We start from the raw sequence: 24,467 nt of genomic DNA, 5'->3' as shown, positions 1-24,467 counted from the left end.
TTCTTCAATTGAGGCCTGTTGTGGTGCACTTTTCCATGCACATTTCTTTAATTGGCGGTTCCCACAGTACATTTGGCATGCATTTCTCTGATTGTCTAATGGTAACTAGTTGTCATACTGTAAACTTGACAAGCCTTTTTTAATTGATGAAACTTTGTGTGAGGCAAACATTTATTTTATCGAGGCACGAGCGAGTGTTTGCTTGGCAAGTATTCTTTTTACATATGGTCGGTTACGTTTCTTTGATTGAAGCAAATCATAGTTTATGCTTGGCACACATAAATTTAATTGAGACTGTAAGATATGTTGTAATGTGGATTTGCACATAATCATTTATTTGAGTGTGTGCTTAGAATGTCAGACTGAAGTCTTTTATAAGCATTGTTTGGTAGCATTTCTTTCACTGAAGTGTGTTACATTTCTTTAATTTAGGCTTCCCTCAGTGTATTATTGGCCTGCATGTCTTAGTGCATGGCACGAAGGCTTTACATTGTTTGCGAGGAACACAAAGGCAGTGGAACACAATTGTCAGCAGGCTTTAAAGCATTAACTGCTTAGCTAATCTGGTGAATGCCAGTGAGAAAGGAGACATGCACAACCCCTATCACTGTGTGCCCTACTACTGTGCCTTTGAGCCAGAGCAGAGCACTGCTGGCATTGCAGGACCAGAGGAGGCTGTCACATGAGCAAAGAAAACAAACCAGTATTATTAGAACCTTTACCTAAGAGAACTGCCAGACAGCTACCATGCTCTGAAGTAGAGGGGCTTGCTGACAGAATTCACCTCTGCTGTAGGGCTTTCTTGTGGGGAATTATTCTGCAAAGGTTGTTTAACCATCTTGACTATAAACACACATCTATGTTTTATTTAATAGGCTTGCCACTGTGTAAAAGCAGTGCCTGATCAAAACCTGTGGAGGACCCCAGGCAGTCGAAACATTGGCTTGACCGAAACGTGCCTCATTTGCTCACAAATATCCCAATTTCTGTAACAGAGCAGATTGAGAAATTGAACTTCTTTCTCCTGGCTAACACACTAGCAGCTATTCGCTTGGGATACGACTCACGTGTCTCTGTAAAATAGCACAGATGTAAAGAAAACCCTTAAGAGCCAAGCAGGGTTCCAAAACCTCGGTTCTCCTGCACAGAGCTCGTGCCATCACACAGAGCGCGGCGAAGCCTACTGAAAGCTTGTTTATTATAGCATTTGAAGTAATGAGCAAGGAAACTTGCTCGCAGGTCGAAACAGAACTGTGATACAGGATTAGTCTAGCACACTTAGGGTTCAGAGCCGCAGGAATCACAAGTGGACTTTGATGGCAGCTGCCTGCATGTGCACATTAAGGTGCTGTTTGCACTGCATAAGAGAGAAGGTACATTTGGCTTAGAACAGTTAATTATTAAGTTACACAAAAACCTCTATTGTACAGCGGTTTAAAAGGAAAACAGCAGGCTATGTAGAAGTCCAGAAATGGCAAGCTATGGCTTATTGATCCTGACACTGCTGTCCAAATGTCAGCTAATTGGCAGGTGATAAATATATGTTTTTCCAATGCAGTTTTTTTTTTAATGCACGACTTTGCACATCACTTCACCATCTTGGTGCACTTTGAACAAACATTGGCATAGCCAATAGGTCTCACCTTTGGGACCTTATAAGTGTTTAGTTATCCAGCATAAGTTCCTTGGTGCAACAACATCAACTGTTGCACGGCTAAACACTTATAAGGTCCCAAAGGCGAGACCTATTGGCTATGCCAATGCTTGTTGAGTTTTACTGCCATAACATCAAAATAAAAAAGAGTTCAGACATGATGCGCTTTAAATCCATTTAATCACCCGTCACTGTGGAAGGTACTTTTTTCTTGAGTATTATGATATGGTACTTCTAGCAGATTCAGAGTAGGAGCCCTTTATTTGTGGCAGCTGCTCAGTTTCTCTAGTCTGGTATCCCGAACTTTGGTTAGGAATACTGAGGGCCCTGTGGTAGTCTCAAAGGTATTATAGGAACAGTAGACAATCGGTCATAAATTGAGGAACAGGCGCGTCTATTTTCTTTCTGCTGTACTAATAGCTGTGTCGGGCTTCTGTGAAATAATCAGATATGTTGAATTCCTGATCACCTTTTTATTCATAAATATTGATAACATCTGCGTGAATCAGTATTGGAGGATAGGCAACAACTGTAATAACATAGAAGAGAATCTACATGTGTTTATTAGTTCTGGCCAGGATAAAGGGCTTGCCAGTACTCGTATGGGTACTGGTTTGTGCACTCATCATCTTTTTGTTATTGTTTACTAATGAAAAATGCCTCTTTTGGACATGGTTAGGCCTCACTTTTTTGCCTAGAAAATGATGTGATTTCGACTGGAAGTGCACAGGGTCCTTGCCAACCAGGTCCCCTGTGCCAAAGCTTGTTCCCTAAATGGTTGTTTTTCCAATTGGCACCACATCAGTACCCTTGCAAGTCCCTAGTAAATGGTACCTCTGGTACCTAGGGGATTGGCACAGAAGAGGGACCCCAAGGGTATTGTGCCTTGGTGCAGACAAAACCAAAGAGTCGACATGGCATACTTTCCGGTGCGCCATGCCCCCAAACACTGTATGAGATATAGGTAAGACAGCCCCCTAGCAGGCCTTAGCCCTAAGGCAGGGTGCACTATATCCCTTGTGAGGACATATGACTATCCCCCACGTAGGGTGAGCATTTAGAGGGTGTAATCACCCTAAATGTAGGTAGCCCATTGGCCACTATCTGGCACTCTCTTTAACGCCCCTAAATTTAGTGTTTAGGTGGCACCCCTGAGCCTTGAATTTCAGATTCAACATACACAAGAGGACCAAGGATTAAGAAAGCGGCCGACCCCGAGAACAGAGAGCTTGGACTGGAGTTTGGCGCAAAATCCTGCCTGCAGCCCAAAGACTCAACAGTCACGGAAAACTGTCTTGTCCGGCCACTGCGAGGCCTCTACAAACCCCAGGGGCCCTCCAGCACTTTGCAAAATTGCCTAAGAACTCCCTTGGAGTAGAGAAGCTACTCCCCTGTATCGCAGGCATGGAAACTGCAGAGTTTGAACCCTCAACTTCCAGCTCCCCAGCCTCGCCGATGACGCAACTGCCCAGGAGAAAGTATAGCAGCTCTGAAGGATTAACCCTGCCTCCGCACCAAGTTTGGAGGCACCAGGATCTTACAGAGGCGAGCAGCACCAACCCCGGGGTACCAGACGCCCTGCAACCAAAGAACGACTACAAGAGTCCAAGATGGACTTCAACTCCCTGAGGACAAAGCAACCACCAAGGGATGTCAGTAGCCCGAGACCCACTCGCTGAGTGGCCCAGTCACCCTGCACCAGCCCAGCTGAGGTGTTTGCCCCTGACCTCAAGGTGCACTTTGCGCACAAGAGCTGGGGTCATCTGTTTGCTCTGCACCCAGCCACACCGGCCGGAGAATCTCCGAAACGTTTGTGCGCTTGTGGTCCTCAGGCCCTTGCGATCTTGACACTCTTTTGAGTGCCCTCGGACTTGCCTACAAGTCCCCCTGTACTGCCTGTTTTCAGGTGGCCCCCCTTCTACGTAGTGTGCCAGCTACTTACTCTCTCAGCACCCTGCTCTTGGCCGAATCCAAGATGCTCTAAAAAAATGCTGGTAGAACTTTGGACATGGGTTCCCTAACATTTGAATTCTAGAAGCTGAACCCCAAAGTCCTACTGCTCTGTGATTTATTGCATTCCATGTTTTTCTCCATAGGATAACGTATGCGTAATTGCGCACAACTGTATATTCCTTGTACTTACTTTGCTTATTGCAGAAACGTATTACATGCTTACCTGTAACTACAGTTCTTGTTTTAAAATGTTTATAAAAAGACTTGCTATTTTTCTATAAATCAGTCTGAACTTCATTCTTGAGTGTGTGTTCCATTTACCGCCTCTGTGAGTACAACAAATGCTTAGCATTACACTCTGATAAGCCTAACTGCTCGCCCACACTACCACAAAATAGAGCGTCAGTATTTTCAACTTTTGCCTATGTAAGCCCTATAAGGGTCACTCTGACCTCTCTGCACAGTGTACCCCATTGTGGTATACTATATACAGAGGTGGGTTTCCTACATTTACTCTTTCCTGATATGGAGCCTGGGCGTACAGGAGTAAGGTATGTCAACCACAGAGAATGAGAACTTTGCTTTGCATCCTATAAGCTGCATGAAGCCTGTTTTAAAAAGAATGTACAACAGGGGGAGGCACTGTCTGTTTTTCTGTCTTTTTATCCATTCAAAACAAAGGGAATAATCACAAATGCCCTTTGATGAAAGGGCGAGATCTAAAAATGGTGGCAACACACAAAAAAGAGGAAGCATCTGCAGATCCATATCTTGCTGACTGAAACTCACAGCTGATGATTGGCGACATGGATAACAGTTGCAAAGATGTTTGAAGTGACGGCTTTCAATTAGATTTTTTTTTTCTGGCCATGACTTTGGGCAAATGCCAAGCAGCAGGGAAGGTGGGAGACCAGGACACATGGCACTATGCAGGCGAAGATATTTTAAAATCCCATTGTCCTATAGTTATTTACAAAAATCATTAATGATTGCTTATAAGCTCTACATTTCAACTCCACCTCTACCCAACTTCTGTCAGCTCTCTCATCTCTCACATTGTCATGCAGATTTGCATTTTAAGCTCAGACACAGAGTGACAAAACAAGTTATGTTGTAATTTGTTTTTATGACATTTAATAACTTAAGAATGGCATGGTGGCTTGCAAAACAAGGGCAGACAGTGAAAATGGTGGCAGTGAAAGTAGCACATGTTCCTTGATTCCACAGGGGGTGGGTGCCAAGAATGCAAAGTTACTGAGGTATGATGACAGGTTCCTCTACTTTTGGTCTCTTATAATGTCTATCTCTGACATTTCTTTCCATATGAGGTGTTTCAAAGCTGAAGGAGAATAAGAGTGGATGCATCAACGGTTCATGGGTTATTTTGGAACCATGTAGACCATGATCTGTAGTGCACATGAGAATGTAGTCTGTCATGGTAGAAGTCATGCCTAGCCACCCATTGGCTACAGTACGTTGTACCCCTAAGGTCACTATAACCGATTTATATGTCAGTGTCTTTCACTGAAGCAGATGAGTAGGAAAGATGGCTCACCGTTATCGACATATCACATGGACCCCTTGCCTGCAAGGGGTGCTGCCCAAAACCACAAAGAATATCTTTTTCCTATTGCACATTACAGTGGCTGTGTTTTAACTCATTTGTTTTATTTATCTTGTCACTGACGAGGATTGGTACAGAATCAGTTGTGTGCAACAGCACATTATCCTGCATAGATTTGCTGCTTAGCCTTTTTTGGGATGCAGCTGGTGTATTGCATGGTGCGTGCACAGCTCTCATGTCCTACAGTCATGCTTCTTTGGTCCCGAGTGATACTCGGGAGGTTAATGTTACCGAACAGGATGCCTCTGCTGTAGTAGTCTGATGGAAAGTCTCTCCGCTTGAGCCATCTTGTCCCGGAGGGCTGCCAGGCTGACCCCAGCTACCTTGGCACCATTAACCTCTAATATCTCATCACCAACAGCTAGCAGTCCAGCATACAGTTTGGCGGTTCTGGGATCGGCCATCTCTTGTACATAAACACCTGGAAAGGACAGAGAGGGAGTGAGAAGTCAGAGGATAAATAAAAAACCTGCAGAAAAGCATTGTTGTCCCATCACCCTAAGAGAACTCAAGGGCATGTTTATCAAGGAGTTGTGTTGTCCTTGTATGACACATGTTTGTGCAAGGCAGGGCAATTCATTAATTCAGATTTACAAAACCAGGCAAATGGTGATTTGCGCCACCTTGCATGGCTTTGTAATGAAATTGAAAGCAATGCAGCGGTTTGCGCTGCATTACCTTACATATAGACCTGAAAAGCATTCCATGGGTGGAAAATTGGTGCTACTGTGTATTCCCCAATCGATTTGACACAATTCCAGATTTACCCAGATTTTTTAAACCATGGAATTTGCATCAAATCGTAACGCCTCTCGGAGGATGGTGTAACATGGAAAAAAATATTTTTTTCTCCTTGTTTTTTTCTGTTTGGATTTTTTTGTGGAAGAAGGTTTGCCTTCCTGCACAACAACAATCCTGCCCGTAATGCTGGCCCCCTTGTAGCATGACATAAGGGTGCTTGCATTGGTACTAGGTAGCACACAGTGCGTCAGCGTTATAAGAGAGCAGAAGTGTGCCATATCTTAGTAGGTATGGCACATTTCTCCTGTGTCTATTTCAGGAAACACAGCAACTTTGCTTGCTGCCCTGCAGTGCATGAAATGTTAGTAAATATGTCCCTCCATGTACCCCGTTCCACATTAATAACCATAGCCCACACATAGGATAATTCCCTCTAGCTGTAGCTAGTGTATACCACCTCCCCATCCAAGATTTCATGGTCATCTCATTCAAACATAACATTTGGTATTTAGCTCCCTTCTAACCAGAACATTGTAGGATGTAACTGCTAATGTCTACCTGATAAGTTTATTTAAGATTCTCTTTTTGGCAACATGAACTTCAACACTGATTTTCAGTTGCAAGAGCTTGAACCTGACCCTTGCTCTCTGACTGTGACATTAACAATTACGTCAATGCTGTTGCTTTCTAAACTGATCTGTATTTTTATGCTATTGTGACGGTCAATGGTATGTGAAAATGTTGCAATGCTTTAAATGCCAATAAATATATATTAAAACAAATAACAACAAACCCTTCATGCCCATTCGCATGCACAAAATCTCTCAACCTCATCGTCCTTTCCTAATTCCTTACAGATGCCTCTCCACATTAAGTGATTTCCCCCCAACCTTCTGGTTACTGCCTCATGACATAGTAACTGCTTCAGCTCTCCCTACACTCCACCTCCATAAAATCTGTAACATCCATAACACACACTACTCCTATGACCTTTGTTTCAAGGTGAAAATTTGCTGCCAAATGTATGCTGTTCCAATAGCGCTGTCTTCCCATGCATTATTTTTATCAGATCAAAAGGCTAAATCTGATTGAGACTTCTAGCTGCAGATTCCATACCTTCCAATATCCCCAGGCATCAGACTGGATCTGGAAGATTTTCGAGCAGTGTTCCTGTGCACCTGAAGGTGGCGTCGTTTGGCTACACATCTGCGTCATCCATGCTGGGAACTAAGTGTCTGGCACCTATATAGGGGCCCTTTCGGCGTGCAGATGTCAGTGCTTTCCTTTCCGCGCCAGATAGCTATGACCCAATCTGAACTACCCCTCAGTCATTTGTTGACTGGTCTTTTTCGACTTTATGTCAACTCTTGTGGGATCTGTCATAGGCAAATGTCAGTGACAGATCATCACTTGGTATGTTTGTGGTGCATGCAGCTGGAACACGACTCCAAGGCGTGTGATGACTCCTGCGCCATACACCCCAAGGCGCTGAAGGTGCGATCCTTCAGGCTCCATGCTGCCTGAAGTTGTTCGACTCCGTGACGTTCTCAGTTCCGTTCATGTGTGAGGTTCCAGGACAGTTCGCTGAGCCCCTCCCGACATTCATCATCGCAATCAAATTCATTTGGGAAGTCCCACAAACTCAAGAAGTTGAGGAGGTTCATATACTCTTCAACTTCACAGCATCCATCGAAGTCATCCGATAAGATGAGGGAGCATCGGCATTCCAGGCCCCGCAAGTCAGCGGGGCATGATTCTGGTTCTGCCTCATGCTTCCCTGGAGCTGGAGCAACCCCGCCCCACTAAAATAATTTTATGAGGCCATACACCTCATCTGTGGGCAGCCCACAGCTTCTTTGGGCCCCACGGTTGTGGGTGGGGCTCCTATTGGATCTACGCCGGCGAGTTTGCTCTCAGCACCAGTTGGGCTCTATATATCCCATGCTGGATCTGGAGCAGAGCTGCCGGCAAGACCAAGAACTTCCTTGGCGTCTGCTCCAGTGCTGCCGCCGGCGCCCTTAGGCGGCACCGTCTCCATCGGCATTCTCAACTCTGACACGGAGCCCGATGGGCGTCGTTTAGCGCTAACCAAAGATATCACTCCTGGAGCAGAGCCAGCGCCTTAATTTATAGAAAGGTCTGGTGAGGGAGACAGTTGGGGGGGGGGGGGGGGTCTATGGATCCTTATGGAGATAAACCAGTTGATGAACAGGACAACTGGTATGAGGAACTGGGTGAGGCCAGTGGGTTGGACACCTCATCTGACACTGGCATGTTTCCCTGCTTACTGTGGCTATGGAAAAGAAAGCCTTGTTTGCAATGCGCCAGGGGCCAGGGAGGCTGGTGCTCCTTACACCCAGGATCCAGTAAGTCCTCCCTACTCCCTACGCGCCCTTCAAGCACTGAGGCCATCCTGGCAGCCTTGTCACCACAGGTTTTTACCCGAGAGACTGCTGAATACTTTCGAGTGCCGATGCATCGAGGGGGTTAATAATTCCAGCTGCTCTGATTCTCTAGGTAATCCGGCCATGACTAAGGGACAAAACTTTTCTGCGGAAATAATCTATCCAAAAAGGTGAGTTTAACCTATTCAGTTAACCCCTGACCCATAGATGCGTTTTATTCTCGGGTACATGGGCAGTTCTCATTCTTTTGTAATTGTCTCTCTGCAGTTTTAAGAGACTCACGGTCTCATCCTGTGATGGCACTTACGTGTGATTCTTCATAAATAGCGAAACCACAATATTTGAGGTAAGATATACCTGATACCTTAATTGTGTCCATGATCAACTATACAACAAGGAGATCATAGTTTGATAATCTGATCTCTTACTTTATAGGTAGACAGATCTGCACTTTATTGATTTAGGACATACAGAATACAGCAGGGTCTAATCACTGAAATCGTTTCCATTGGGCAGGATTAGTGACCTATTGTTTTTACGTAAGTACCTTATAGCACCTAAATAATGTAGGGGTTGTCCCTCCTATGAGATTATCTTTATAAAAGTGTACCAGTTAGATGAGCTGTGAGTCACCTTAATGATATTGTAATGTTTTTTCCTTTGTTTTTCTGCTCTTACTCCTGAATTTCTACTCTATGAGATAATATTCATGTTGGTTGGTCACATAGGGTAGTCTATGTTAGCTTTAGCATAATTACAATACTTTGTATTTTTTTCTGTCTTTCACGAGACTATATGTGGTGATTGTACATATTATATATTTTTAGGTCCCCTGGGCATATGTGCTTGTTTATCTGGAAGAGGTCCTGAGGAAGGTGGCCTTGCGCCACCGAAACGCGCGTCGACCAAGTGCGAAATATCATACTGGGCTTTGAGATTTACCGATTGCCAGAGATCCCTCTACCAATTGGAACCAGTCCCTTTCTTCAGATGTTGTAATGAGTGTGGTGAGGGTATGATTGTGTGAGAATGTTTGTGACAGATTGTTGGTTACCAGGGGTATCATTATTTTGGTGATTTGTACTTTTTTCGTATAGATTTGTATTTTGTATTATGTATATATTCATGTACCTTTTTTCTCGAATGAAATATCAATGCATTTGTATGTCTAAGACTTATACATTGATCATGAACTTGGTCATAAGTTGGAAAACAAAAAAAAAAATTTTTAAAAAAGAAATCCTCCTTCTGAGTCTATATGAAAAAGAATTTAAATTAAAAAAAAAGAATACCTTGGAAATAAGAAATAAAACTTTATACTTTTTTTTAAAAAAAAAAGAAAAAAAGACTGTTGTGTATCTGTCACCCATACTAAATTGAATGTTGAGCAACAAATGAAAAAGTATATATTTGTACTAAAAAATTGTGGTCATGGAGGGAAAATTGCGGCCTGTCGCAAAGAGTTGGAAGTTCCACACACTTTGCTGGTCATACCTTGGATGGGGTATTTACCAACGACCCCAGGTTGGAAATAGATTCCCCTATCCCCTATCCTGGTCAGACCATATGGCCGCCCCATTTGAGTTTACACCACAACCCCTTTTTGTGCCCATAGTGGACACCAACAACTGGGTTCTGAAAAGGAACTACAGGGGCCTGAATAATGAGTCCCTTGGCCCTGTGTTGGCCAACCTTAAGCCTCCCCGACAATGAACACCGACACGGCTGCCCTTGATCTCGCCAACACTATCTCGAATGCCGTGAATCTGTTAGCCCCGGCTAAACCTCACTACTCCGCAAGGAAACAACCTTCTGCCATTTGGTATTGAGACTCCCTTAGACTGCTCAGGAAGGAGTGAAGGAAGCAAGAGAGACTCTGAAGGTCTCATTTTGATCTGAATGAAAGGACTAAACATAAAAGTCTGCTTAAGGGATATAAAGCTGCGGATTGGCAGAAAAGAAAGCATATTTCACCAAATTGACTGCCTCCCTTAGCTCCCCCAGAGAAGTATTTAAAATTGTAGATTCTCTGACACTTTCTCAACCGCCAGACCCAATTGTGGCATCCCAAGAACTGTGTGATCAGATTTTCACCTTTGTTCATATCAAGATTATGGATATTCACACAGCCCTGGAAGCCCTTAACCTAGATTTAGCGGGGTTGCGTCGCCCTCGGTCACACCTCCTATGCAGAGCCCGGCTAATGGACCTAGCGGTGACTTCTCTAATTTCCCCCCTCTCACTCTGGAACATCTTAATCAACTCTTGGATAAGCTTAAATCCGGATCCCCTTTAGATCCGTGTCCTCTAAAGACTTTGAAGGAGTGTAGGGACGTCCTGCTACCTCCGCTTCTGGAGGTGATGAACCTGGCGATCTCCGAAGGTGTCTTCCCTGCGTCATGGAAGATGGCGATTGTTAAGCCCCTTTTGAAGAAGGCTACTCTAGATCCTGCAATCTTAAAAAAATTTCGCCCCATTTCCCTGCTTCCTGCTCCTGCTAAGATACTCGAGGCCCACCTCAAACACCATCTGAGCACCTTCCTGGACAACTCCAGCTTGCTTGATCCCTCCCAACATGGCTTCAGGAAGGCGCATAGTACTGAGTCCGCCCTCACAGTGGTGGTCAATAACACCCGCGCTAAGGTCGACAGTGGCCAGACTACCCTTCTGGTCCTGCTCGACCTTACAGCTGCATTTGACACCCTGTCCCCCACCATTCTGGCTACTCGCCTTAGTGAGATGGGAGTGGACGGGCCAGCGCTGAGCCTCCTGACGTCCTTTCTCAACCAGCGTAAGCAAAGGGTCAAGCTGGGTGACTTCCTCTCCCCCGTTAAGCCTGTGCAGTGTGGGGTTCCTCAGGGCTCATCCCTGAGCCCCACACTTTTTAACATCTATATGGCCCCACTCGCCAGGCTAGTAAGATCGTTTGGACTGGAAGTTTTGTCGTATGCTGACGACATCCAGATTATGGTATCCTTATCTCAATCAGTGAACATCACGGCCTTAAATTTCAGCAACCTCTATGGAAGCAGTGGTGCGCTGGATGATTAAGAACTTCCTGAAATTAAATGGGGAAAAGACCGAGGTTCTCATCTTCGGAGGTAAACAAGAAGTATGGTCGGTTGATTGGTGGCCTCCTGCTCTAGGAACTTGCCCCACGCCCTCTCATGCTGCCCGTAACCTGGGGGTTATTCTTGACACCACTCTCTCCTTTGACAAACAAGTCAACAGGACGGTCTCTACCTGTTGTGGTGTCCTAAGTACTCTGAGAAATTACGCATTACCTTTCCCCAGAAACCCGGAAACAGGTCACGGTGGCCCTTATCTCTTCGCGTTTGGACTACTGCAACGCACTATATTTAGGAATATATAAAAGACTAGTTCAACGCCTACAAATAGTGCAGAACGCGGCAGCCAGGTTTGTTGCGGATGCCCCTAGACGTTCATCAGGCTCCTCAATTAGAAAATACCTGCATTGGCTGCCCATGCAGGCTAGGATAAACTGTAAGGTTCTATGCCTTACCCACTGTGCCCTATATGGGTCTGGAACAGAAGACATTAGGTCCCTTGTGTGTTTCTATGCTCCTAGCAGGGCATTGCGTTCTGCCAACAAGAACCTTTTGTCCGTTCCTCGATCTGCTAAGGCCAGATGGGGAGGGAGGGCCTTTTTCTCCCTTGCCCCAAGACTGTGGAACATGCTTCCCGCTGAGCTCAAGGGCCATGCATCTCTCACATTCTTCCGTAAAGCCTTGAAGACCTGGCTATACACAGAAGCTTACCTGTAGTCGACACATGTTTTACATCTCATTCAGCTGCACCATCTTGATGCGCCTTGATGCCCTCGGGCTAAGTTCGCGCCTTATAAATCCTAGTTCATTCATTCATTCATGGTGGTTTGCAGGGTAGCTGAGGTCCTGGACCTTAACCTACCCTCAGCGGTAGTCAAGACTAAAGTCTTGACAGTGGTACTCCAGCCGGGAGTAATCCCCTCAGAACCCTTATTCCCATTCAATGAAGCCCTTAAGAACTTTCTACTTGGGGCTTGTCCTCCGGTGAGCAGGACAATTGCTCGCCACCATCGCCCGCTCCTGGGGCTTCCAGTTTTCTTACCCAGCACCCCACCCCAGAGAGCTTGGTGGTCCAAGCCTCCTCGTCCCATAACCACACTGGTGCATTCCCTATTACTCCACCAGATAGGGTATCCAAGAAGCTGGACACCTTTGGTAAAATAATGTTCTCTTCCACCAACCTAGCATGGCGGTTGCACAGTGGTTGCTGAACACCATGTGCCTATTGGGCCGTTATTCCCCTAAACTATGGGATTCAGTTGCGCAAGTGCTGCCTATGGTCCCGGATGAGGACCGGGCCATTCTCTATCAAGCTGTTGCCGATGGGAGGGATGCGGGCAAGTTCACTATCCAATATGAACTTGACACAACTGATTTGCTGGGCAGAGCGATTTCATCGTCGGTGGCCTTGTGGCATGACTCATGGCAGAGAACACCTGGCTTTCAGGGGATGTCCAGGCTTCCCTCATGGATATGCCCTTTAAAGTCTCAAGCTGTTTTGGAGACTAGGCGGATTCATCGCTTGAGCGCTTCAGGCCAGGTTCTTGAGCTGGTCTATGTCAACCCCAATCCGCCTTCTGCTCCGTTCGTGGGCACCAAAGTGGGTCTCAATCTGCACCCATACCCTCCCTGCCACCATGGCCAGTAGGCTTCCCAGCCCTTTTGTGGCCAAGGACACGGGTCCCATAGACCACGTGGAATTGGCAGCCAGCTGTTAGATCAGTTCACCACCCCCTCCGGGTAGCTGTTGCCTCAAAGTCTATTTAGGATGCCCTCAGACCATCATGGGCATCCAGTGGAGAGAAAGGATATGCCATCACCTTCCCTACTGGAGGCCAGTAACATCAGATTGTTGGGTAATCCAGATAGTCCAAAGTGGTTACTCACTCCCATTTGTGACAATCACACCAGTCATGCCACCTACTTATGATCAGCTGATGGAGGACCATCTCTTTTTGCTCTTTCAAAGTGCTGGTTCTCTTGGCCAACGGAGTCAGAGAGACAGGGCCTGCTTTAGAAGTGGGTTATGGCTGTTATTCCTGCTAATTTCTGGTGCCAAAGAAGAACAGAGGAATTTGTCCTATCCTGGATACGCACCTTCTCAAAATGCTCACGCTCGCCCAAGTTTTATTTGCCCTAGACCTGGGAGACTGGATAGTAGCGTTGAACTTGCAGGACCCATATTTCCACATCCCCGCCATGCCGCCCAACAGATGCTATCTGCGCTACACGATGGGTCACAAGCACTTTCAGTTTGCTGTGCTACCTTTTGGTCTTACCAGCACCCCTTGGGTGTTCACCAAGGTGATGGCAGTGGTCACAGATCATCTGGGAAGGTCAGGCATTTCAAACTTACCCTACCTCACCCACTGGCTGTTGAATGTGGGCTCGCCCAAGGCAGTTGTCACCCATATTTAGACTATGGTGAACCTCCTGTACTCACTCGGGTTCACTATCAACGTGCCAAAGTTGCACCTGACTAACTCCCAGGCGCTCCCTTTCATCTGAGCTATTCTGGACAGGTTACAGTTTTGAGCCAATCTTCCGCCAGTAGAGAGTCCAGGACATTCAAGCTAAGATTCAAATGTTTCAGCCCCTATCCTGGATTTCACTGAGACTGACTCTGAGGCTGTTGGGTCTCATGGCCCTGCATCCTGCTGGTGACATATGCCCGCTGGCATATGCAGGCTCTGCAGTGGGACCTGAAGGACCAGTAGGAGCAGCATTAAGGAAATCTCTCTGGCATGGTTCAGATCTTGGAGGGACTGCGGAGAACTGCAGTGGTGGCTAACCAACCTTGATTCGGTCAGTGGCAGACCCCTCCCCCTTCCCCAACCAGTTCTAAAGGTAGTGACAGATGCATCACTCCTGGGCTGAGGTGACCATCTGGGAGAGAGAGAAGAAGGACTACTATCACAGAGGGGAATATCAGACCCAACCACTAGATGGTGAAATAGTGCACAGCATGTGAATCCAGAAAAGATTCAGGCTGCAAAAGTTTGTGTCATGGTGTGCTCCCACAGCGTTTAATCCCTTTCTGCACCTTTATCCAAGGTTCTTTTTTTGCCCTATCTTTGGCCCAGCAGGGCTCCGCTATTGCCACTGTCGAAGAGTATCTTTCTGCTTTCTTTGTATTCCTACGGTTGCTGGACCAACCTTCTCTTTTCAAAAACCCTGTTGTAGCTAGGTTCCTTAAAGGTCTGGAGCACGTTTACCCTCACCCCATTTATCATGCCTCAGTGGGATCTCCCGATGTGTGCGCCATTCGAACCTTTGCACAATTTCCTCTTTGGTTACTGGCCATTAAATCTACCTTTTCAGTGGCCATTACATCGGCCAGAAGAGTCAGTGAATTGCAGGCTCTCTCTGCGCACCCTCTTTACGCCTCCTTTTAGCCAGATAAACTGGCCCTCCACACACTTGCCCTCTTTCCTTCCGAAGATTGGCACTCCCTTCCATGTTAGCCAGATCATTAGTCTGTTTACCTTCACCGCCTGGACCCAAAAAGAGCGTTCTCAGTCGACCCTGATTGCACAAAGAGTTCTGGGTGGGTTATCATCACGTCATGGGCTAGGGCAGAGCCAAAAAAGGGAATGCTGTGCTTAAGCAAATCATCTTGCGATGAATCGTCCTGTGCATTAACATCTGCTACACACTGGGCAAGAAACAACCCCCTTAGGGCTTGGGGGCTCCCTCTACCAGAGCCAAGGCTGTGACTACTGCATTAGTGTATGGCGTTGCTCTCCTGGACATCTGTCAGCCAGAGATGTGGGCATCACTGCACACATTCCCAAAACATTACGGCCTGGACATACAGGTCTGCCATGAACGGCGCTTCACCCGTTCGGTCCTGCAGGACTTTTTGGTCTAATTGGGTTTGCAGACCCACCTCTGGGGAGGTATTACTTGGACATCTATTCTAAGGGAAGGAATCTGTGGCTAGAAGTCTCTTTCAGATGAACAAGTTACTTACCTTTGGGAATGCCTTATCTGATACAGACGATCTAGCTGCAGATTCCATACCGATCCTCCTAGCTCTGCTAACCAGTTAAGGTGCAAGGGACACCCTTTTTAGGGCCTTCGTCTTTTCCACACCAGTGGTCAGTTCTCATCATGGCTCTGCGTTCCTAGAATGGGAATGTCAAAAAAAATAACTGACATCAGCGCACCAAGGGTAGGCTTATATAGGTACCACGCAAGTCATTACTGGTGAGGATGCCACCAACCTGAATGATGCCACATACCGGCACGCAGGGGTACTGCTTGAAAAGCTTCCACATCCAGTCTGACACCTGAGGTTATTCTAAGGTACGGAATCTGTGGCTAGTTAATCTCTACCAGGTAAGGCATTACCGCAAGTAAGTAACTTGTTCTTCAGCAACTTATGATACACTATGATCTGTGATAACAATTTTGCTAAGGCTTCCTACCACTAGATAACTCACTTCTTCCTGCAGTGCTTCACAAGTTGTTGAGTACCGGTGATCGCTTCTTCGACCAGTCACACTGCTCATTGTGTAATTGCTTTCACTGAAAATGACAGCACTAAGGGTTTCTAAACCGAGATTCAAGTGATTAGAACTCTTCATTCGCCCCCATCACCAGCCTTTTGTTTTCCCCACTGATTCAAACCCCCTCCAACCACAACACTCCCTTATCCTAGCCAACTCTACAACAGGCCAAGACACCTGTGCTCCTAAATCATCAGTATCACCCCATACATAAAAAGGCCTTCTGCTATCACTTTCAAACACTTACACTGCTCTCTCACCTTATCTTCTCTTAAACCTTTCATCAAAGTTTGATCTAGAAATGATCAACAATAAGAAATTCAATTTCTACATAATGCTCTCACGGACTCAAGCTCTCAAGGACTTCTAATCATTCCTCTCGCCTGTCCCCTACTGCCAGCTCTATTCCACTGTCGCCCATTGTGACCTCTCTACACCCTTTGATATGAATACCGAAAACATACTTGTACTGGGTCAAGCTCGATTATGCGGGTACAGAAAGCGTCTAGCCTTCCGTCGGCTTTGCTGGTTCGCTCAAGTCTCTGTACTTGAAGCTCATTCTGCTCAGTACCCTTCTTACTCCCTCTCATGCCCCTATAACATAACACAGCAAAAGTAGTTGTGTTGTGTTATATTTCTTTACAAAGCCACGCAAAGCAGAAGAAATCGCCCCTTGAGTGGGTTTGTGAATATTACCAAAGTTTTTGACTTGTCCTTGCATCGCAAGGATAACGCAAAGGACTGATCAATCAGGGCCCTTGGGTTTATCCTTTTGAGGCACTTTATGGTGCAGTTTCGACAAACTGAGACCTGGCTCACTGGATTGTGCTTTCCAACCCACACTTGGGCATTGTGTGTGTATATCGTACATTATGGGGGGATGACTATACCCACTGTACTGGCCAACATCCAAGAATGAAAAAAAAGAATAGTGGCAGAAGAGGACAATTCCAGATCCAACTACTAGACTGCACAATAATGCAGACCATAAGAATCCAGAAACCCACAGTAAAGGACTCACATATACAACACAGGCAAATCTAAACATCCTCTCAGTTGGGAACCCTTTGGCTTTGGCAATGCTTTTTGGTGTGTTGGTGATGTATAGTATTGGCAAAAGGCATTTTATGCAGACACTGTGCAGAATCTGACAAAATAAAAACAAGCATTTGCAATGCAATAGGTCTCGCATTTGTTGGAGTTGGAGCTATTGGCATTGTTAATGGCAATTTTGCTTTTGTTGCAGTAGAGTGATTTTTTGAAGGGAAAAAGTGCACACTATATATTACTCTGAGCTTTTATAGCAAATATACAGTAAAGCTATGGCTATATTAACGTAAAGGGTGTGAATGGATGACTAAAAATACAAAAAAAATCTTAAAATGCAAGGTGCAATGTGTAGCAGGTGACAGGGACTACCTATTATTTAATAAAAATACACATTTAAAAGCAAATACATAGAATGTGGAACCTGCAAACTTTAGGAAAGCGTTGGCACCAGCGTGGTGACAGACACATAGGGGTTTATTTTTCAGGATATATATGTGCAAATGCCCCAGGACATGGTGTCCCCCATGTTTTACTTTACCATTTTAAGATGGTTAGACACTCATCTTGAAGAGCAGCGAGGTAGGACCTGACTTAGCTGCGGGTAAAATAAATAAATAAATAACACATAGGCGGGGCACAGGAAGCAATACACTTTGGGGAGTTGGGGTGCCACATGTAGAGGGTAGGGGGTAGATCTGAACTGTGAGTAGCAGACAGGGGAGAGAGTAAGAAGAAACATGCACTCCAAAGGGTGTTGGATTTAAAAAAATTAAAAATCCAGGGTTTATTAGGACGTCGCATTAAAAAAATTAGACAGTGGGAGTTTGTCAAGTACTGTGTTTTTCGCTAATTTGCAGATGTTTGCAAACAAGCCTTTTGTGCTGACTTAGCTAACAATCTCGATGAGAATGCCCACTTAGTCCTGATTCGCTCCTTTATAGCCCCTAAATACCTGTGTATCTGTTAATTAGGGGGATGCAATATTTAAGAATTATTGCTCATGCTAGAGGAAGGAACTTCTATAAAAACAAGCCAGGAAGGCTTAGTTCATGCTCACTCTGCATCATTGCATCATGTGGGTTTGAGTGGTGTGGAGGGTAGATGGAGGGTTGTTGTGGCACATTGCATTTGTCAGGGCTAATACTGTCAATGGATACTACGTTCTGTGGAGTATTACGAGGCAAGATGGCGTCTGAGAAGGATCTCACTTGCGACGCTCCCCCGGTCAGACCCCCAGAGCTCCCAGAAAACTACAGAATGCCCCACTAAAGCACATTAAAGACATTTGCAAACGCAAATGCAATACATTCGGTTTGGGATTGATGTGCCGTGCCGATACGATTAGGCGGAGCTTGCAAGGAGAGTAATCTGCCTGTGACGTCTCCGGGCCTCCAGCGGGATTCCTGCTAACAGCTGACTAGAACACTGTCGGCGATCCCTGCTGGCCCGGCAGGGAAAACCTTCGTCATCCTCACTTCTGTGTGGTCGGCACGGAGGTGTGCTTCCTACTCTTCGGCACCAGACAGAGCAGCTCACAGAGGAAACATTGTATCGGACGAAGAATTAGCATAATACAAGTAATGATGGCAGAACGGGGTGTGAAAGCAGCCAGAATCAACAAGTCAAAACGAAACCTAAGAGCCGCGCGCGTGAGCTTCTACCGTAGACAGCTCACGTCGCGCAGCTCTTAGGTTTCGGTTTCCAAGGCGCATGGCAGTGAAGCGGGTGCTCAGAGACGGACGACAAAAAAAAACAAAAAAAAACCTGCCTCTTTATCTGCGCCGCGCGCTGGTATGCAGACTCCCCCTGCATTCCAGAGAGGCACGCGACGCGATCCGATCCTTTCCTGCCATGCTGTGGAGACAAGACCTGACCGCGCGCACAACGTTATCCTATGGGGAAACTCTGCGCGCGGCCAGGTCTTGTCTTCCTTCGTCGGTCTCAGACTGCTGAGACGACGACTATAGTTCTCGCTTGCAAGAATGCGCTTTCAGCGCGTTCATCGTAGGCGAGACCTAAAAAGGAAAAATACAAATGTGTGATGATGCAGCCGATACTGGTGGCTGGCCCATTTCGTAAGCGTGCACTTGTTATTTAGTATGAATGTAGGACGTGCAGGGTTTTCATATCGGTTCGACCATTATGCCGCTTTCCCGACACGATATCCGGCAATTCGATTGTGGAGCTGGCTATACGTTTTCTAGTTCCTGTCGCACCATCACCGATGGGGCAGGCTGCCTTTTGCTTAGATTGAAATTCTGCCACCAGGAATCCCTTTTCTTATTGAGGGATACAGTTGACTACTTGATCAGTGAGCCTTTCTTTGAGTCACTGATTCCAACCTACGATTCTGCAATCTTTATCCCCACAAACTGCTTGTGACCATACGTATACGGCTGCTACCCTGCTACGCTTTCCATTCTTCAACATTGGCGTCTACTGCAGACCCGACATTAGAATGACCCATTTGAACTACCGCATCTGACGAATGGCCCAGCGTTTGTGCATCTCGACCAGCACCTCTCATCTACTCACTAAGGGCTCCTCTTTACATCCCACTGTTTTTGTTTAGCTGATTCTTGCGCCCTAAGGAAGGTGACGCCCATATTGGGGTTCAACACCAAAACGTGCGTCGGCGCTGGATTCCACTTTTTGGAATATTTTGTGACAGAAAAAATCCCCCTATTTGTTCTTCAAGAATGTTTAACAATTTATGAAAATATGTCTATGTTTATTACCTAATTGTGTCATTGATTGTTATTCATTGGTCTATTTTGATTTGTTCTTCTCTTCTTGAGGCACGTCTGTATTTCTTTGTTAGGCCTCACATGCAAACTTGGATTCAAATAGGGGTTCTCACATGGCTGCTGCACAGATGTAGGCTACCCTAGGAACAGTGATAACTGGCCATCCTAAGTGTTGGGAAGAACACACCGAGTCTCCGCAGTGGCACCATAGCTTCTGCCTAGTGTTGCCCTACTCTAGAAGTGGCACCGTGTACAAGTTTGAAGGAGATGCAATGTTCAGAGTATGTGATGATGAGGGTTATGATACTCTTATTGCGCATTGTGCTGTTTGAGTGTGTGCTTTTATTGATCAAAATTTTGCTAAATGTGGGTGGGATTTGTGCCCAGTGTCTACACTGTTTTGAAGATTGTGCCAGTATTGTGGTTGTAACACGCCTGACCTGTGCCGGGTGTGGAGACTGTGCCCAGTGTAAGAGGTGTGCGGTGTGTGGGTTTTTTGCTGATTAAGAGGAGTTATTCTGAATATGGCAGCAGGTATGCCAAATATGAGGGTGTGCACAGTACTGTTGAGTGTCGGAGTGTGCCAAGTATATGTGAGAGGTGCAGGTTGCAGATGGTTTGTATAGGGAAGTATGAGTGCTGGGTGCTGATTGATGTGCGCTGTGCTTAACATGGTTTTTAAGTCACTAGTTTTGCATTCTTTGCATCTGTGATGGGTGCTCCACGATGCATGTGAATGTAGGCTCCAAACACCCGGTTTAAGACTGGTGGGGGACACTGGAGGTTTCCAGGGTTGCGGTTATATTTGTGCTCTGTACACAATGTTTGTTAATAAAAAAGATTTTCAGATTTGTCTGGTTAATGCTGCACAGAGGGCAACAAACCTCTCAATAAATGTATAAAACCTTCCCGGGAAGCACATACTCGTGCTTGTGGTGCGCCCCTGCTCACTTCCGCAAGGTGGATGCCGCCACAAGCACTAATATGTGCTTCCAAAAAAAACAGAGCGACGGCTAAAGGTCCTCCTATGCAGCACATGCGCGCTATGTAGGCAAGACCTTAAAACGACCACGTTGGTAATGGGGGAGTTGGTGAAGGAGAGCGGGGAAAGCATCAGGGACTGGGTGGTGTAAAATAAAAATAAAGCCAGGTGACAATAGGAGGGGGAAAGCAGCACTCAGGGAAGGGAGCAACAAAGGGAGCAGGGGAAGAAGCACCCAAGGCGAGAGCAACATGGAGCACAGAGGATGGGTATATGGCAGGGGTGAAAGTCAAGAAGGGGAGAGCTGGAAAGCACATGCACTTCATAGAGTATTTACATAAAAAGAAAAAGATAGTTCCCTAACAGTAGCAGTGGAAGAATACATTTCAGCCAATCAAAAGGATGGTAAAGAAGCTATGCTACAGAGGAAAGACAAATACAAGAAGAGGAAGGCGAGCCATTGAATACGAGCAAAGCACATAAGAGTTACAATAAAGCTAATAATCAGTGGTAAGCAATGGGTAGGCTGTTCTCCCACTGTGAGTTTTTGGGAAGCCTAAAAAAGTTCTTTTGCAACCTGACAGCTTGTGCTGCCTGGTAGGGAAGACTAGAAAAATATGTGTGTCTCAATATAAAGAAGTGGATATGGTGGTTACCATCATATATAAATGCAGAAGCGCCATCCATCTTGTGTATGCTCATACAGATGTCCTGTGCATGTGTTGATGTATACATAACAGAAGTACTTAATTTTCCTGTACATGTACATGCAGAGATGCACTTTACCTGAATTTACATGCACAAGAAAGTTCTTTGTTTTACTGTGTATGTGAGTTAGGAAACGTTGCTCTAAGCGTGTGAATGTGTGTTTAGTTACAGATGTATGGAGCTTGTCTATATGAGCATGAACACAATTTACTGCACATGAAGATGTCCCATGTTAGTCTCTACATACATCCAGATATGCTGTATTGCCCCTGCGCGAACAGCAGGAGCGTTGTGTCTGCCTGTTTGCATGCATGTGAGGGTACTGCTTGCCTCTGTATGTAAGTTTAGGTGTGCTGTTTGCCTTTATATGTAGTTGAGCCATGTTTGCCAGTTTATGTGCATACATAAATGCCATTTTAATTTGGATGTGTATACAGATATGCTGTTTGTGTTTACAGGATTATGCAGTGGTGTTCTTCCATTCTTTATATGAATGTACAGATGCCCTGTTTGCATGTAGATGTCCATAAAATGTGTTGTTGTTGCGTGTGGATGTACAAACAAAAGTAATGTTTGTCTTTGTATGGGCTTATTATGTGTTGTTGGCCAGTACTCTTACATGCTAAGGTGGCATTTGTCTGTAGATACAAGTAAAGATGTGCTGTTTGTTGTATATGTGGCATGTTAGCAGAATGTAGGCAGGCTCACAACATGTTCCTCCACAGACTCATACCTGTGTCAGGTCGGCCATTCCCTGAGGAGATGCAGAAGCCAAAGGAGCCATTTGCAGGTCTCCTTAGCTCGAGGAGGCATGTTCCATCTGAGAAGACTTCAGTTATTCGTCCGACTGCACGCGCCTGGTCCGGGGCACCAATGTCTTCCACACTCAGAGTGCGCCTGGGTCGGCGTTCACCTTTCCTGTGCCCGAAGAAGAACAGTGATCATTACCACACATCTGTAAGCTGCCAGTGACATGAATCATTTCACCACAAAAGAATAGCCTCCTGACTCTCCCACCACTTCTTCTTCTTCCTAAATCAGCACCAACTGAGCAGGATGCCCAAGAACCAAATTATTGCTAATTCTTTTTCACAGCAAAGCTTTGGAAGCCAATTTAAGTCCTGGTTAACAATGACGTCTGACTTTGGACCTCACTTAAAATTGGGTATTATGAGGATTGTCTATCAAACACTGACATGCTTCATTTACCCACCCCTGGCTACCCCGCCTCATTCAGAGGTGGAAGAACTGATGTGTTTGTGACATCAGAGTAAGCTGTCCTTCTAGTGGTCAAAGAGAATCGCATCATTGGGACAGCCTGTACAGTTTTGTTCTGCCCAGCTGTTTTCGTGCAAAGGGCCCCTGTAATAAAATGGCTCTTCAATGTATTTATTTTTAAGAAAACCATTGCTTTGGGAGTTTCTCATTGAAAAACAGCACGGCGGTCCACCATTGATCTTTTTGGGGGGCTAAAGTGCTCACACCATGTCAGCTAAAGTGTTTTTATGAAAAATCCTGCCAAACAAGCTTGGAATTCAAAATAGGGCGTTGGGTGCAGCTCAACCTGTCCATTAAGCTGTAAATAACCAATTGAGTGCTCCAAGGCAAGAGGGTGTCAAAAGCGAGTGAAAGAACTCTGAGGAAAGTTCCTCCCAGGCATACATAGTACAGAGCCATGCTGAATGACACACAGCAAGTCATTTGCTAAACTAGGGTAAATTTAAGCTAGAGGATGGCATACTGTGCTCCAGGTTACACAGAGCCTCATCACGAGTGCCTCAGCTACATCGTAATTACAGAGGCACTTGGCATAAGGCCCAGGACTCACTCTAAGGTGTTTGTCCGATTCCTGTGATAATGCAAGAAATAAAGGGTGGGTCACTATCTCGATCTTAATGTTCTCTTTCCCCATCCGTCTCTTTTCTCTGATCTCGAAAGAAGCTAAAGGTGTCCCATTAACCTATGTGGGGTTTTCCTCGATGTCCTTTCCTGTGCTTCGCACTGCCCAACACATAGGTACCTGAGGGGTCTTTCAACACAGGGCCTTTCTTTATTCTCATACCTATCACTTGCTCCATGATCTTCAAGAGATCCAAGCAGGTAACAACTGGATCGATCGGTCTTCCCTGATCCGGAGTGGAGGTTCTGTGCAGAGGCAGACTTTCTGAGTTGACGGAAGGGTGCAACCTGGGAAGAAGACGGATATGTTACATGATAACACAAACTTAAAATGGTAAAATTGGCAAAAGATATTAATGTTCGGCTCAGAGTTTTCTACACATTACAGATACCAGTTATGAGTGGCTTCCAGTGGCACTAACACGGTAACCTTTTACAGAACAATTGACAGGGGCTTAACTCCGACCTCTGCAGCCCTGAGAGGACCTTGGCATGGCCAAAACATGAGCCAAATGAAGTGTGGAAGATGGGGTAACTACCACCAGAAAACACAATTCACGCAGTTTCAAAGCTTGTGGTACACCAAACTATGCCCGGCCTGCTCTTGCAATGATAGTGCCTTTTACTGACTTGAAGATGACATGGGGGGGGGGTTGGAAATTCTATCAGAAAACAGTAGGCATTGTGTGATTTGCCTTCTTTAGAGGCATACAGATGATTGTGGCTCCTTCTCGGGTAGGTGGGAAAGTTACAGGAAAGATGTCCCTGTACTCTAGGGGCTGAAGTAACAGGCAAGTGTGATGAAATGAATATGGATAGGTGGGGAAGGTGAGTAATGTGAGCTAAATCGTCTATTATGTAAATGGGTACCGTAAGCATTATACATGGAGCATTATGGAAACTGGTAATGATCACATATTTGGCCACAACAGAAACGTGTATACAAACTGGGCTGTTATAAAACTGGTAATGTGTATTATGCATTAGGTTAATATATGCATTACTGTACTATGTGAGAGCTAGCACCATGTGTTACTGTGTAACTGCAGGAACTGGCAATGCGTACTACAGAATTAACTACATTCCAAAGTATAATGGTGAGAATACTAAAGTTTTACCAGAAAC

General features: G+C 45.6%; 1 protein-coding gene across 1 annotated transcript in view; it reads right to left on the bottom strand.

The window, feature by feature from the left end:
- Positions 1-4,717: 4,717 nt before the first annotated feature.
- Positions 4,718-24,467, bottom strand: part of KIAA1614 (KIAA1614 ortholog) — a 260,979-nt gene continuing 241,229 nt past the window's right edge. Inside the window, exons 8-10 of the mRNA XM_086955481.1 lie at positions 23,506-23,630; positions 22,177-22,361; positions 4,718-5,652 (exon numbers count right to left, since the gene is read on the bottom strand). Of these exons, the coding sequence (XP_086811607.1) occupies positions 5,459-5,652; positions 22,177-22,361; positions 23,506-23,630 (504 nt within the window). The 3' untranslated portion in view covers positions 4,718-5,458. The remainder of the gene's footprint in view (positions 5,653-22,176; positions 22,362-23,505; positions 23,631-24,467) is intronic.

This window comes from Lissotriton vulgaris, chromosome 1_1 (assembly GCF_964263255.1).
Source record: "Lissotriton vulgaris chromosome 1_1, aLisVul1.2, whole genome shotgun sequence".
Lineage (NCBI taxonomy): Eukaryota > Metazoa > Chordata > Amphibia > Caudata > Salamandridae > Lissotriton > Lissotriton vulgaris.
The sequence above is the reverse complement of the archived record's forward strand: the minus strand, read 5'-3'. Positions and strand labels throughout refer to the sequence as shown.